The sequence below is a fragment of the Delphinapterus leucas genome, chromosome 11 (assembly GCF_059928025.1).
Source record: "Delphinapterus leucas isolate spDelLeu-1000000601 "Yukka" chromosome 11, BTC_Dleu_Yukka2, whole genome shotgun sequence".
Lineage (NCBI taxonomy): Eukaryota > Metazoa > Chordata > Mammalia > Artiodactyla > Monodontidae > Delphinapterus > Delphinapterus leucas.
This window is the reverse complement of record NC_143139.1, coordinates 66563436-66577322: the sequence shown is the minus strand read 5'-3', so window position 1 is coordinate 66577322 and position 13887 is coordinate 66563436. Positions and strand designations below refer to the sequence as shown.

General features: G+C 36.7%; 1 protein-coding gene across 2 annotated transcripts in view; it reads right to left on the bottom strand.

The window, feature by feature from the left end:
- TMTC2 (transmembrane O-mannosyltransferase targeting cadherins 2) overlaps window positions 1-13887 on the bottom strand; it is a 398246-nt gene that overhangs the window by 193313 nt on the left and 191046 nt on the right. For both annotated transcript variants that reach the window (XM_022552427.3, XM_089921080.1), the window contains one exon: window positions 3815-4643. In XM_022552427.3, coding sequence (XP_022408135.1) covers window positions 3815-4643 — 829 coding nt within the window. The remainder of the gene's footprint in view (window positions 1-3814; window positions 4644-13887) is intronic.

Below are 13887 nucleotides of genomic sequence, written 5' to 3'. Positions count from 1 at the left end.
AGCAACGAAGACCCAACACAGCCAAAAAATAAATAAATAAAATAAAAATTTAAAAAAAAATGCTAAAGGAACTGCAAAACCAACGGCTTTTCTTGGAACCATCAGTGAATTGAGGTCACTGGGCAAACCATCACCAGGAAATCTGGAGAGACTGGAAAATCCAGTCATGCAGAGATGAGATTACCTGGAGCAGAAACTGATAGGAACAAGTAACTGGCGATTTTGAGAGGAGTTGCTGGAAGCTGAGTTGTGGAAGAGCTTCAGTAAGAGGGAGAAACTCCTGGAGGCCACAGTCTTAGGGGCTTCTACTCTTTTGTGGGTTTTACCTCCAAGGACCCCCATTCTCACATTGAAGAGCCAAGAAACAGGCCTTCCTGGCTCTACAAGAGGAGGAGAAATATAAATTTTATGAAATAAGCCCTGATCCCCCTCCATAACAAAGGTCTACTCTCCAGGGGGGTGGCCTTACCCAGAGCTGCGGGGGACAGTCATCCCTATCACTCCTATCCCCTCTGGCCTTCCTGTCCCAATTAGGAGACACAGAGAAAGCTAAGAAACTTTCATAAAGGTTACAGCCCAGAGGCACCAGGATTTAATTACCAAATAAGAGGACACTTCCCTTCTCCTACATTTAACCAACACACAGGGCTCCATTATAAAAATGGTGAATTTACAGTGGAAAGAGATGCAAAATACAGACTCTGAGTTCTTGGGGAAGCCCAAAGACAACAGGGGAGACAAGAACAAGGACACCAGGGAAATACAATGCCTCTGGCACCTATAGCTACAGCAAACATTAAACCCACGCCCAACTCAGAGCCAGATTAACATTAAAACTCACATTAAGCCTGTTTACCTAAGTTCCTATAACCTGATACATCATGTCCGACTTTCACAAAAGCATGCTAAAAGGCAAGAAAATAGAAGCAAGGAGATTACTTAAGAGGTTTTTAGTAATAATCTGATGAAAGATGATGGTGACTTTGGCCATGATGTTAGCAGTGGAGGTGGTAAAATGCGGTCAAGTTCTGGATGTACTTTTGAAGAGAGAGCAGAAAGGATTTGCTGATGAAATGGAGGTAGGGTGCAAAAGAAAAAGAGGAGGCATGGAAGACTCCTAAGTATTGGTCAGAGCTTTTGAGAAAATGGAGCTGCCACCAACTGAGACGGCAAATGCTGTAAGTAAAGCAGCTGGCTGGGGCGCAGGTTGGGGAGGGGGCGTTATTCAGGAATTCAATTTCTGATGTCTCAAAAAATTTATACTATTGGTCAGCTGTGTACTCATTTAACTAATAAAATTTGGAGTACCTAAATACTATAGCACTTCTTAAGTACTAAGAAGGAGACATGGAAATATAACAGAAACCAAAGACATGCTTAATAATTGTTTTACTGGGGACTTCCCTGGTGGTGCAGTGGTTCAGAGTCCACCTGCCAATGCAGGGCACATGGGTTTGAGCCCTGGTCCGGGAAGATCCCACATGCTGTGGAGCGGCTAAGCCCATGTGCCTAGAGCCCGTGCTCTGCAACAAGAGAGGCCACTGCAACGAGAAACCCGCAGCCAAGAGTGGCCCCTGCTCACTGCAACTAGAGAAAGCCCGCAAAGACCCAACGCAGCCAAAAATAAATCAATAAAATAAATAAATTAAAAAAAATTGTTTTACTGAGTGAATGGATGAATGAAGAAATGATCAGTCATCTTAACCATGTCACCAAAATAACTTCAGCAAAATCGGAATCACAAGTGTCAGCAGTACAGTAGCTAATGCTGGAAAATATCTAGGAGTTTACGAAATGCTTTTGCTTATTCTGGGACAGAGACTGCTAATCACACTGGCATCTCAGTATCTGCCCTCCCTTTCTTCAAGAGTAATAAAATTTGGCTGGGTGCTTAGCTTCCCAAAATAAAGATAACATTTCTCAGCGTTCCTTGTAGCTAGGTGTGGCCAACAGTCTGGGAGCAAGCATGGTGTGGCAATTTCTGTGATATGCTCTTAAAGAGAATGGGAACACCCACCATTTGTCCTTTCTCTCCCTCTTCCTGTTAGCTGAAGTGCTGATGTGATGCTGAGGCATCTTGGACCACTTGGACAGGGTGACACTACTGAGATGGCAAGGGAACAAAAGCAAAGGAGCACGGATCCAGAAAACCCATGGCGCCATCTTATCAGCGCTGGACTGCACAGGCTTAGATTGTTACATGAAAGAATAAAGTTTCTATCTTATTTAAGCCACTGTTATCTTGGCTCTTTGTTACAGTGGCTTAACCTGAAACTTAACCAATACATTTAACAAATCCTTAGAACAACCCTGTGATGAAATTAATATGCTGGGGTTTTCTTTTAATTCCTTACTGTGTATCTCTTTCAAACAGCAGGAAAATAAACTAGCAACATAGCTTTGTTTTATATATTTACATGTACCAGTGAAGAAAAACTAGCTCAAAAGCATTCTGTTGAGAACTGATTGCAACAATTTTTACAGCATGACTGGGGTTCAGGCATTCAATAAGCCGTGCAGCACTCACTACCTAAAAAGCCACATGGTAAAAATTTTTCCAAGAGAATTGAGAAATTCTATGCTCTGTATTAGCTCAAGTTTAATGTTTCTACTCCCATTAAAATCTCTGCAATCTATTAAGCATTATAAGTACCAACAATTAGTCCCTTGGGTGAAAGAAATGAGCAGTGGTTCACTGAACTCTTGACTTAATTGGTAATCGATAGGGATGTCAGAGTTGTTTCTGGGGCATCTAGCTCTTTGGATATATATATATCCTGATACATATCAGCAGGCCATTCCATTCATTAGCAACAGTTTCACACATTCAGTATTTGAATAACTGGTACAGAAATGTGTTGGAAAAAGCCCAGTTCAAATGCTATGCAAGCAACCATAATTTGAAGGATAAAACACTAAAAAGTGCCTTATGAAGAACAAGACTCTTTGGCACTATTTACTATGATATATTTCTACACTTAAAATGTACACTTCTTTTCATTCAACTGCTCTCTAGCTTCTCTCATCATTCATTGCCTAAACCAGAGAGATCACTGAATTAACAGCTTTTGACTATTCATTTATGCTTTAAAGGCTACTTTCTACTTAAGCAATAGATTCTGAGATTTACTAAAATAATTTTTTAAATCAAAAGCAGTAATGAAAAATATGCTCCATCTTCTCCTTGTATAGTGAAAAGTTTATTTCCTTAAGTGACTTAAGGACGTTCAAATAAGAATATGAGAACTGCTTGGCAATACCCAGATTATTTAGTCTCTGCAAAGCTAAGGGTGACTCACACTTGCACGCACACACACTGATGCCTATAGACACCATGTCAAGGTTCAGAGGTGGCCTTACCTCCAAATCTTTTAAAGGTATCAGTGTAAGCCTCGTGGTATTTCCTCAGGCAGGGCTTGGAAAACAGAAGAGCTGAACTATACTTATGTGGGATAACCTGACTTTCATTGCATGATGAAAAGAGATGATGTCCGTGCCAGTATTTTAGAATGTGGAAACCAAGCCTTTTTCTAAATTCTTACGATAGTCAGTATTTTTACACAATAGGAGCTCTAATTCCTCTGGACAAGTATAGTCAGAAACATAGGAAAACACTTCCCTATTCCAAATATGGAATGCTGGATGTTTCTAAAATAATGGTACTGCTCCCTCGCTTAAAAAAAAACAAAAAGTATAAGTATTGAGTAAAAGAACCTCTTCTTCCTTAATACTGTGTGTTTTAAGGCAAGAAGCAAAGATATAAAAAGGCAGAAAAAGTAAACCGTGCAGGCAAAAGCATAAAATAAAATATTACCTTTAGCTGGGTTTACTTTTATTCCTGACCTATACAGCATTTCCTCATTCTGCCAGTCTCCGTTCCTGATCGCCGTCTTGAGTCCATAGAAAACAATTAACGTAGCTGTAGCATAAAAAATCAAGCTCTTGAGAAAACGCTTTTGGACTTTGACATAAAGGGCTCTCGCACCCACTGTAATGAGGAGGCAGAAGCCCATACTAGGAATATACAGTACTCGCTCTGCAATTACAAAGCCAACATAGAAAAACAGGTTCGTGGCAGGAACGAAGGGTATTATTAACAAAGATAAAGACAAAACAACAATGTTCTCTGTAGAAGGAAGCCGTGTTCTCTGTGACACATTATTTTTAATGCCATTTTCTACTTTGGATGGAAAGCTGGGCTTAATCTCTGAGTTCCGGTACTCCACCTCTGAATGGCAGCTATGTCCATTTGCATTCTGCTTGCCATTTGTTACAAATTTCCCGTTGCATTCTCTTTCTACGCTTGGGCTCTTCAAACCATAGTAGGCAAGGAGGAGGAGTCCAGTATAGAAGGCCACAGTGTGTAGGTTTCTCCAATCACAAATTGTTTTGAGCAGAGGAACGGCATCCATTGACCAATCAAAACTGAGGGTATCTGGGCAGAGCAACAGCCAAAGGTTCTTGGTTGGCAAGTAGAAGAAGGTGAGTGTGCGAGCCAGGAGGCTATCCGAATCAGCAGCTGGGTTGTCAGAGTTGGAAAAGCTTGGTGGTTTGTTTCCCATCCAGTATAAACGGGCACCCAAAAGGGAAGTTCCCCAGAAAGTTAACAAACTAATGCTGAGAAAAAGAGACAAGTTCTTCCTCTGAAACCAAAAGAGAGGGGGAAAAAAATTAAGGTCATCATCAAGACAACATAGGAATACAACACTTAGAGATGAAAAATACTTTAAATGGACAACTAAAATCACAGCATTAGGTTTCAAATACGTGACTTCCTTTCCATCTCCTTTAAACATGCTTACAGATATTGTAAGCTTAAAAAAAATGGACTATGGAGTTCTACTCTGCATATAACTTTTGATGAGTATCTTTTCTTCTTGTTCCTCTCTAAATACCAATAACCAAAACTTCAATTTCTTGACCTCTATAAAACGGGTTGAATACACTTCCCTCTCGAAACTGGTGTCAGGTCAAAATAAGACTACAAAGTGGAAGTACTTAGCACTGTATATGGGATATAGTAGACATCTAATAAATGTCTTCTTTCATTTTATAGTTTAGATTCTGGGGAAAACAAAGAGCAGACATGCCAAAAAATATGGAGTATGACAGGATTCTGCATGCCTCAATCGCATTTAGCTACAGGCTTTTCAAAAGCTCACTTTATGCCGCCTTGCTTTTACAAAAGACCTAAATTAGTACCTATTTTCATTAACAACAACAAACATGCAAAGAGGATTTTCACTTTTACAAAAAAGGTGAAAAGTGAAAATAGGTTCAGCATTTGTTTTTGCAGGGAGCCATCTACAGAGGCAGTGCGTACCCCAGTGAGCGGCACCACCAAGCTCCTTCCCCAGGAGCTATACTCAGCATCAAACTGCCATTGCTTTAAACTGTTTCTGTGAGCATTTGCACTTTATCTTGATTTATCTGGTACATCCAGTTAGCAAGATGTGCCCTCAGGTAATAGCTTATTTGCTTTAAGCCATTTCGGCTTGCAAAAGGTTTCACAGGAACAATCTACTTTCGGATAGTAAAAACCATGGTATGTCTATGCCAGTCCCCATTTAATTGTCTTGAATCTCCTTGCAGAATTTATAAACTGGGTTTTCATCTGCTACCCTGTGCTCTCAGTGACATCAGTGACAATAAACATCTAATAAGACTCCTCGTGAATCCTAAAATTTTCATGTCGATAACTTTTTAAAAATAAAATGACTTTAATAATGGACTTATTTCAAGAGAAAGACAGCAAATTGTGAGAGGAAGGCCAAAGGGCATCCCTGTTAATGAGAAATTTCTGGCAAACTCTTTCAACCTGCATAAGAATTTAGTGACCTCAAATAATTTAAGTCCTGAAGAAGCAGTGGGGAAGGGGGAAGGATGGACACCATATCCCAACTTTAATGATCCACTGCTAATGTGATCTCTTACTGCACACATTCTGGCACTATGTAAAACTATCTTCCTCAAAGACATTCAGAAATGTGCTTGGAACCATGCAAAGAATATGCCAAATATTTAGTTTAAAAAACAATCTATAAAAGGCAACAAAAGCAAAAATAAACAAGTGGGACTACATCAAACCAAAAAGCTTCTGCACAGCAAAGGAAACCATCAAACAAAATAAAAAGGCCACCTACCGAATGGAAGATAATACTTGCAGGTCATGTGTCTGGTAAGGGGTTAATATACAAAATATATAAAGAACTCATACAACTTAATAGAAAAAAACAACAATCTGTTTAAAAAATGGACAGCGGATTTGAACAGACATTTTCCCAGGGAAGATATACAGATGACCAATAGGTATAGGAAAAGGTGCGCAACATCGCTAATCTTCAGGGAAATGCAAATCAAAACCACAATGAGGTATCATCTCACACCTGTTAGAATGGCTATCGTCAACAAGACAAGAAATAGCAAGTGTTGGCAAGGAAGTGACGAAAAAGGAACACTTTTGCACTATTGGTGGGAATGTAAAGTGGTGCAGCCACTATGGAAAACATTTTTGAGGCTCTTCAAAGAATTAAAAATAGAACTACCATATGATTCAGTAATTCCATTTCTGGGTATTTATCCAAAGAAAACTAAATCACTATCTTGAAAAGATACCTGCACACCCATGATCACTGTTCACTGCAGCGTTATTTACAACAGCCAAGACATAGAAGCAACCCAAACGTCCATCAGTGGATGAATGGATGAAGAAAATGTGGGACATATATACAATGGAATATTACTCAGCCATAAAAAAGAAAAGCCTGCCAATTGCAACAACACAGATAGACCCTGAAGGCATTACGCTAAGTGAAATAAATCAGACAGAGAAGGGCAAATACTGTATGATCTCACTTATAGGTGGAATATTAAAAAAAAAAAAGCAAAACACTGAGCTCATAGATTAAAGAAAACAGATTGGTGGTTGCCAGAGGCAGGGGTTGGGGGGATGGGCAAAATGGTTGAAGGGATAAAGGTGGTCAAAAGGTAAAAACGTCCAGTTATAAGATAAATAAGTCGTGGGGATGTAATGTATAGCACGGTGACTATAGTTAACAACACTGTATTGCAAATTTGAAAGTTGCTAAGAGAACAGACCTTAAATGTTGTTGTCACAAGACAAAAAACAGAAATGTTTGTGTCTGTGGCGATGGATGTTAACTAAACTTACTGTGGTATTCATTTTGCAATATATACATGTATCAAATCATCATGTAGTATCCCTAAAACTAATACAATGTTAAATGTCAATTATACCCACCCAGAAAAGAAAAAAACCTTAGTCCACAAAACAATATATTTTGAGCATATACAAGTTCTATTAAAACAGTGTCTGCATTAAACTGTCACTGGCCTCTCCTCCTCTGACTCTCCCTTGTTCACCCCAACTCTAATTGCTGGAAGCCACAGAACTCATCATGGATCATCTGCTCCATCTCTACTCTGAACTGAATAATCTCAGCAAGGATCATGATTTTAAAATTTATTAGTAAATACTAATGACACCACCTTAACTTTCCTTCATCTCCATGGTCATTTATCCAATTGCCTGTTGGGCACACTCATAGCCACCTTAGGTACCTCAGACTCAGGATGCCCAAACTCATAGCCACCTTAGGTACCTCAGACTCAGAATGCCCAAAACAGAAATTGTTCGTTAATATCGTATCACAGTAACACTAAATTCACAGAATTAACTGCCTCAGTGTTTTAAAAACATCTGTGGCAGACTTCTGCTCAAAATTAATTCACGTAATGTTATATGGAATTTTTAATGGTTGGGGGAGTAATATGTTCATTCATCACCAAACTTTCAATTTCAGGTCTGCCCTATCAAAATGCAATGTTTGAAGACTCATTTTCATCTAAGAATAACTTCTGCAAACTATTCTTTTGCTCCCCTGAAATTCTACCTAGCAAAAGTCCTAAAATTTCTTGATTTTAGGGAAAAAAACGCATAAAACCGTATGTTAAAAGTTGTAATAACTTGTTGGATCAATCACGAAACTGAGTATTCTTAGATTATGCAAGAGAAACACATCATTTGTCAAAGACAAATCAGGCCAGGTATCAAGGTATCATAAAGGAGACAGATCTTGGAAAACAATTCAACTTTGTATTTGTACCAAAAGTCCATTTTGTAACTAAGTATTAACCAAGTGTTCTAAGTGTAATTAGGGCCATTCTATTACAGAATCTTCTGGTGGGGGTAAGCAGAGAGGATGAGCAGAAGGAAGAAGGCGTTAAAAAAACCAAGCTGTAATCAGGCAAGAAAAGCAAGGGAGTAAGAGAACCTTGGGGAAGGAAATCAATCAGGTTTCTTTGCTGGCGTGAAACTCCAGAAGAAGTTAGCCTTAATAATTACATAATTCTATCTGATTCCTAAATATAGAAATGTCTTAAGACAAACCTACCTTATCCATTAATTTTTATTTTTGTATTTTTTTTTGCGGTTCGTGGGCCTCTCACTGCCGCGGCCTCTCCCACGGTGGAGCACAGGCTCCGGACGCGCAGGCTCAGCAGCCATGGCTCACGGGCCCAGCCGCTCCGCGGCATGTGGGATCCTCCCGGACCGGGGCACGAACCTGTGTCCTCTGCGTTGGCAGGCGGACTCTCAACCACTGCGCCACCAGGGAAGCCGTATCCATTAATTTTTAATAAAAGCATCATTAAATTTTAATAAATTTCTATCAAAATAAAACAAGATTTAAGATATGATAAAATGATTCTAGTTTAATAATGCTGGAAGAATATTTAAATATACTAAACTACAAAACAAAAATGTGAGTAATGAAAACTATTCAACGACAAATACTATATAAGAAGGCTAAGTGCTGAGAAAATGAGAAAAATGAAAAAGCATAAAAATAAAATACTAGCATGAAGTACTTTACATTTTAAAACATTTTCACATATAGTCTCTGATTTAAACAACTGACATAATAACTAAGATCAAGAGACATAAAGGTTGTGAAGTGAGATGCTCCATACACTCATTCTGCCATAATGGTGAAGTCTACAAGGGCTAAATAAATTATACTATTAAAGGAAAACTGAGCTAACAGGTAAAAGAAAATTGATGTTTAAATGTTTAAAGTAGAAGAGTTTCTAAAGCCTTGTGATAGGCTGATACTTTAAAAAAGTGGTAGCCAAAATTTGAAATTGCAACTTTCAAGTCTCTTTAATGCCTTCTCACAGAATTTTGTTTAAAATTATCACCTATAAAAATGGGATTCTGATAAAAACAAATCTCTCTTCTAACCTCACATTCACTATTCCTGTGGAGATGGCCTTAAAAGGTGAAAAAAAAAGCATGAAAAGATTTTATTTATTAATTTTAATCCTTACGTTCTGATTTATGGATTAAATCAAATTAACAATTTTTTATTGAGCTACAACTAGGAGCCAAGTGACCATACAATTAGCCTAGCATTTCTGCATTGTTTTGTTCTTGGCTTGGTGCGTCAAATAGATTCAACACAGTTATTTCAAAGATAAGGCATGAGAGTTCTGATGAACTGCCACCATAGACTTGAAAGTCAAAACTAGTAAAAACCACATATAGAAGATGAATTCCAAAGGCTGGGAAATTTAAACATGATCTAAGTATAACCTTTGATTGGGAGCATTAGAAAATGATTGAAATTTAATAGCAAAAGCATAATCAGTTCATTCAACACATCATGAAGGCTGCTTTATGTGGCAGACACTCTTCTTCTATGTGCTGGATATACACCTGTAAGAAGAAATGAGAGCCCATGTGCTCTTGGAGCTTTGCGTATTCTACTCTGCCTAGAAAAATACTTTGAAAGGAGAAAAATCTTAGTGTTTTCAATGATAGTTTTCAAACCTAAAGGACCATCAATATCAATTGTGAGCTTTTAAAAATACTGATACCCTAGTCTGACTAAAATCTCCATAGGAGATTGTAATATAGGCAAGGCTGAGAATCATCACATATTTGCACAAGTCTAATTCTTATTACTACCACTAAAAATACTATTGGACTCTGGCTTTCATTTCACAGTCTAAGGCATATTTTCCTCATTCTAAATGAAGAAACCATAATGAAACATAAATAATGCTTTCTTTCAGTCTCTGGGACAAATTGAACTCAGCATAATAAATGAAAGTCAGGCTATAAAGGAATTGAGGTCTTTGGAATAAGTAGAATTCAGGGTTGAAACATTCAAGTCTTGTTGCAACATTCAGAAGACAGAGGGTTTGTTCTCAGAAAAAAAAAAAAGTGAGACTTCTAAGTATGAACCACAAAAAGCAAATAATCCAAGAGTAAATACAGATGTGAAACTACAGACAGGAAATTCAGAGAAAAGACAACAATAAACATTTGAAAAGATGCTCAATCTCATTAATAAAATGAAAGCTGAAGTGAAAAGAATATATTTCAAATGAACCTAAGTGAAAAAACAAAAAAAAAGAATTGGATATTAAAGTCCCTGAAATTGTGTTGAAATGACAGCTATCGCACATTGTGAAAAACATAAATTGTACAATTTGGGTGGAAAATTTGGAAGTGTTTAGGAAAATTAATAATTTGTATTCCCTATCATTTGGTAATCTGGATTTAGTTACTCTCTAACAAAACCTCTTAGATCTAAATACAATGTCATCTAATGCAGCACTATTTATAAAAGCAAAAATAAGGAAATAGCTAAAAATTTCAATAGAGCAATATGAAAATAAATTATGGTATGACCATATAATCTAATCTATAAGGTAATTAAAAGGAAGACCAGGGTTTCCCTGGTGGCGCAGTGGTTGAGAGTCCGCCTGCCGACGCAGGGGACACAGGTTCGTGCCCCCGTCCGGGAAGATCCCACATGCCACGGAGCGGCTGGGCCCGTGAGCCATGGCCGCTGAGCCTGCGCTTCCGGAGCCTGTGCTCCGCAACGGGAGAGGCCACAACAGTGAGAGGCCCGCGTAGAGCAAAAAAAAAAAAAAAAGGAAGACCATATATATAAACTATATATAATATATATAAAGAGATACAAATATTTATATATATGCATACATATATATCAACATGAAAAATGCTATATAGCAATTAAGACAAACCAAATCATTTTAAAGTAACATGACTAGTGAATAATCATTGTGTAAAATATTCGTATCATAAAACCATATTGGCTATTCAGGAAAAAATACCATCTATTTTTCACAAATGCATACATATATATGTAAAGGTTTTTTCTTAGCTTGTTTTTGTTTTTTTCCCAGTCTAGAAATAATTACACCAAACATGAGATGATGAAATCTCTGGGACAGGATAGGGCAGGGAGATGGACTGATGGATAAGAGACAAAGGGGGCTTCAAATTTCTGCGTAATTGCTATTTATTCACAGCCTCCCAAAATTTATTGTAAAAAACAAGGTTTGACAATTCAATGTGCCTAAACTTATATTTCTTGGGTTAAAAAAAAATTTTTTTTGAAATATGCAAATAATGTTAACAAATCTAAATTCTGGTCATAGGTACTTAAGTATCTGATGTGTTAGTTCCTATAATTTTCTATATTTAGTATTTACGGTAGCTATAATTTTATGATTGTTTCTTCATTAAAAAATACTTTTCCATGTCCGTATTCAATCTATCTACAATTATTTTGTGATCCTTACCTTAATTTTGCTAGAAAATCTCTTAATTTCACATGCACCCTAGTTGGGATACAAAATTATGATATTACCCCAAAGCACTCTTTTATATCTGGGGTATAATCACTGACACATCTTTGAATCCCCAGAAGCTAATACACACTCTGACATTTGTAGGTATTCAAATAAATTATTCTTAAACTAACTCTGACCCTCAAACCAAAAGTCTGTTTATACCTATCATCTCACACATTCTGAATCTTGTTATGATAAATCCTCACTCCTAATCCCTTATGAAGCCTCATAAATTAAACAATATTGCACAACTCCAAGGCTATTTAAAAATAGCTTGTTGTCATCATATACAGAAACTAGGCCTTGTCACCTTTATATCATAACACTTTTTGCCTGTTTCAATCTTTCTCCATGAAAAGTACACACAAAAGCAATCACATATTTTCTGGAGGAACAGTTTTCTGACTACAACTTCATTTCAAAAGTAGAATTAGAAATGGGAAATTGCACCACTAAAAAAATTCTTATCAGACACATTTTATGTCAATTATTGAAGGGACAGTGTTCCTTCATGGTTTAATTCACTATTTACTTACAAAATGATGTAAATCTGCTTTATGAAAGTCTAATTTCTCTAAAAGTTCAAATACATTCATCTTTTTAAAAATTCTTCTTTAACATAAAAAGGGAAATCAGACCTAATCTCCATTTCATTTTAAAGAACTATACATTGCTAATCACAAAATCTTACGGGGATTTTTATGGAACTGTCAAACATAGGAAATCATAGAATGGAAATCAGCTAAGAATATAAAGTTCATGGTTGACAATTTTATCTCTATTCTTTGGACACACTAATCGAATACAAGAATGTAGCTACAGCTTAAGCAAATAATGAGAAATTTATCATAGAACATAAAAGTCTTTCCCACACATCACCTGAAATATGAAGGCAAAGCTGATGAGAAGACCCTGCCATATTAATTAGTGGTGATGTCTTTATAGAAGCCCTGTGGTGATTTTCTCCTATGGGGAGTCTTTGACTAAAGAAATGATACAAGAGAAAAGCAAAAATCAACTACAACAGCTCCCCTCTCTATTATTCAAGGAAAACTGCCACTCATGATGGCAACTTCAATACTGTCTTCTGCTCTCACAATTTGTGAGACATAAAGGAAACTGAAAAGGATTATTTTAGACTCAATGAAAGAAAAATGTAAACATTCTGCCTTAGAGTATTAAAACCATCATGAGACTCACTTTTTGGCAAACTAATGAAAATAAATTACTTACACATAAGGCCCATTTAATTCCAAATTAAGCCCTTGGCAATGATAGTAGAGTTGTAATAATAACGTAGATAAAAATCAGTATCTGAAAGTTATAAGAATAACTGAGAGAAAAGGCTACCCAGACATAACAAAAATCGAGCATTCCCTATTTTGTATCCACCATTCATCACTGAAGTCATAAGCTTTCACTTTATCAACAATATAGGATTTCTCCTCACTGTCCTCCTTTCTGAAATAGTTCTCACTGGAGACTCACTCCAAAACATGAATACAAAAGCAGATTTTTCTGAATATGTGACAAGAAGGAATGCATGGCTAAAAGTATAATTAGAAACTTTTTTCTAGAATATATTCATGTGATTAATCAAAGTTTTGCCATAACCAAGTTGTCAGGTAGTTCTGTTTCCCTTCAAAGGAAAAATGGGTTTCCTTATTAATAATTACCCTCTATACAACATCAGAAACTTTTTTCCATACCAACAGACAAGATAAAAGAATTTTAATGTTTGCTTTTTCAAAAGCTATAAAGAGGTTCAATGGGTGGGCATATCCAGTCTTTGTGAGGAAAGAATTTAAAAACTAAGGGCATTTAAAAAAAAGTATGTTGGTGAGATACTTAACACTTTAGATTATAAGGAATTTTTTTCATTTATTCAAGCTGATTCTACAATACACCATAATACTTTGTTAAGTTTGGCCATCTATCAGGAAGTATTTCACATGTCCAGAAAAATATTTAGCATCTCAATAAAATCAGTTATAGATGGAAATTCACTGATGAAAATGTACAGATTTTTTTAGACCAGATTATAACTTACCCAACAAGGTTTTCATCAAGGGAGAGTATAGTTATATAAAAATCCAGAGAGTGTTGAAGCGTATTTCATGTATCTGATATAAGGAATGACACAGGATATTTATCTGAAGTTTAAAATCAAATATATTTGGATCGATTTGGTAGTAAAAA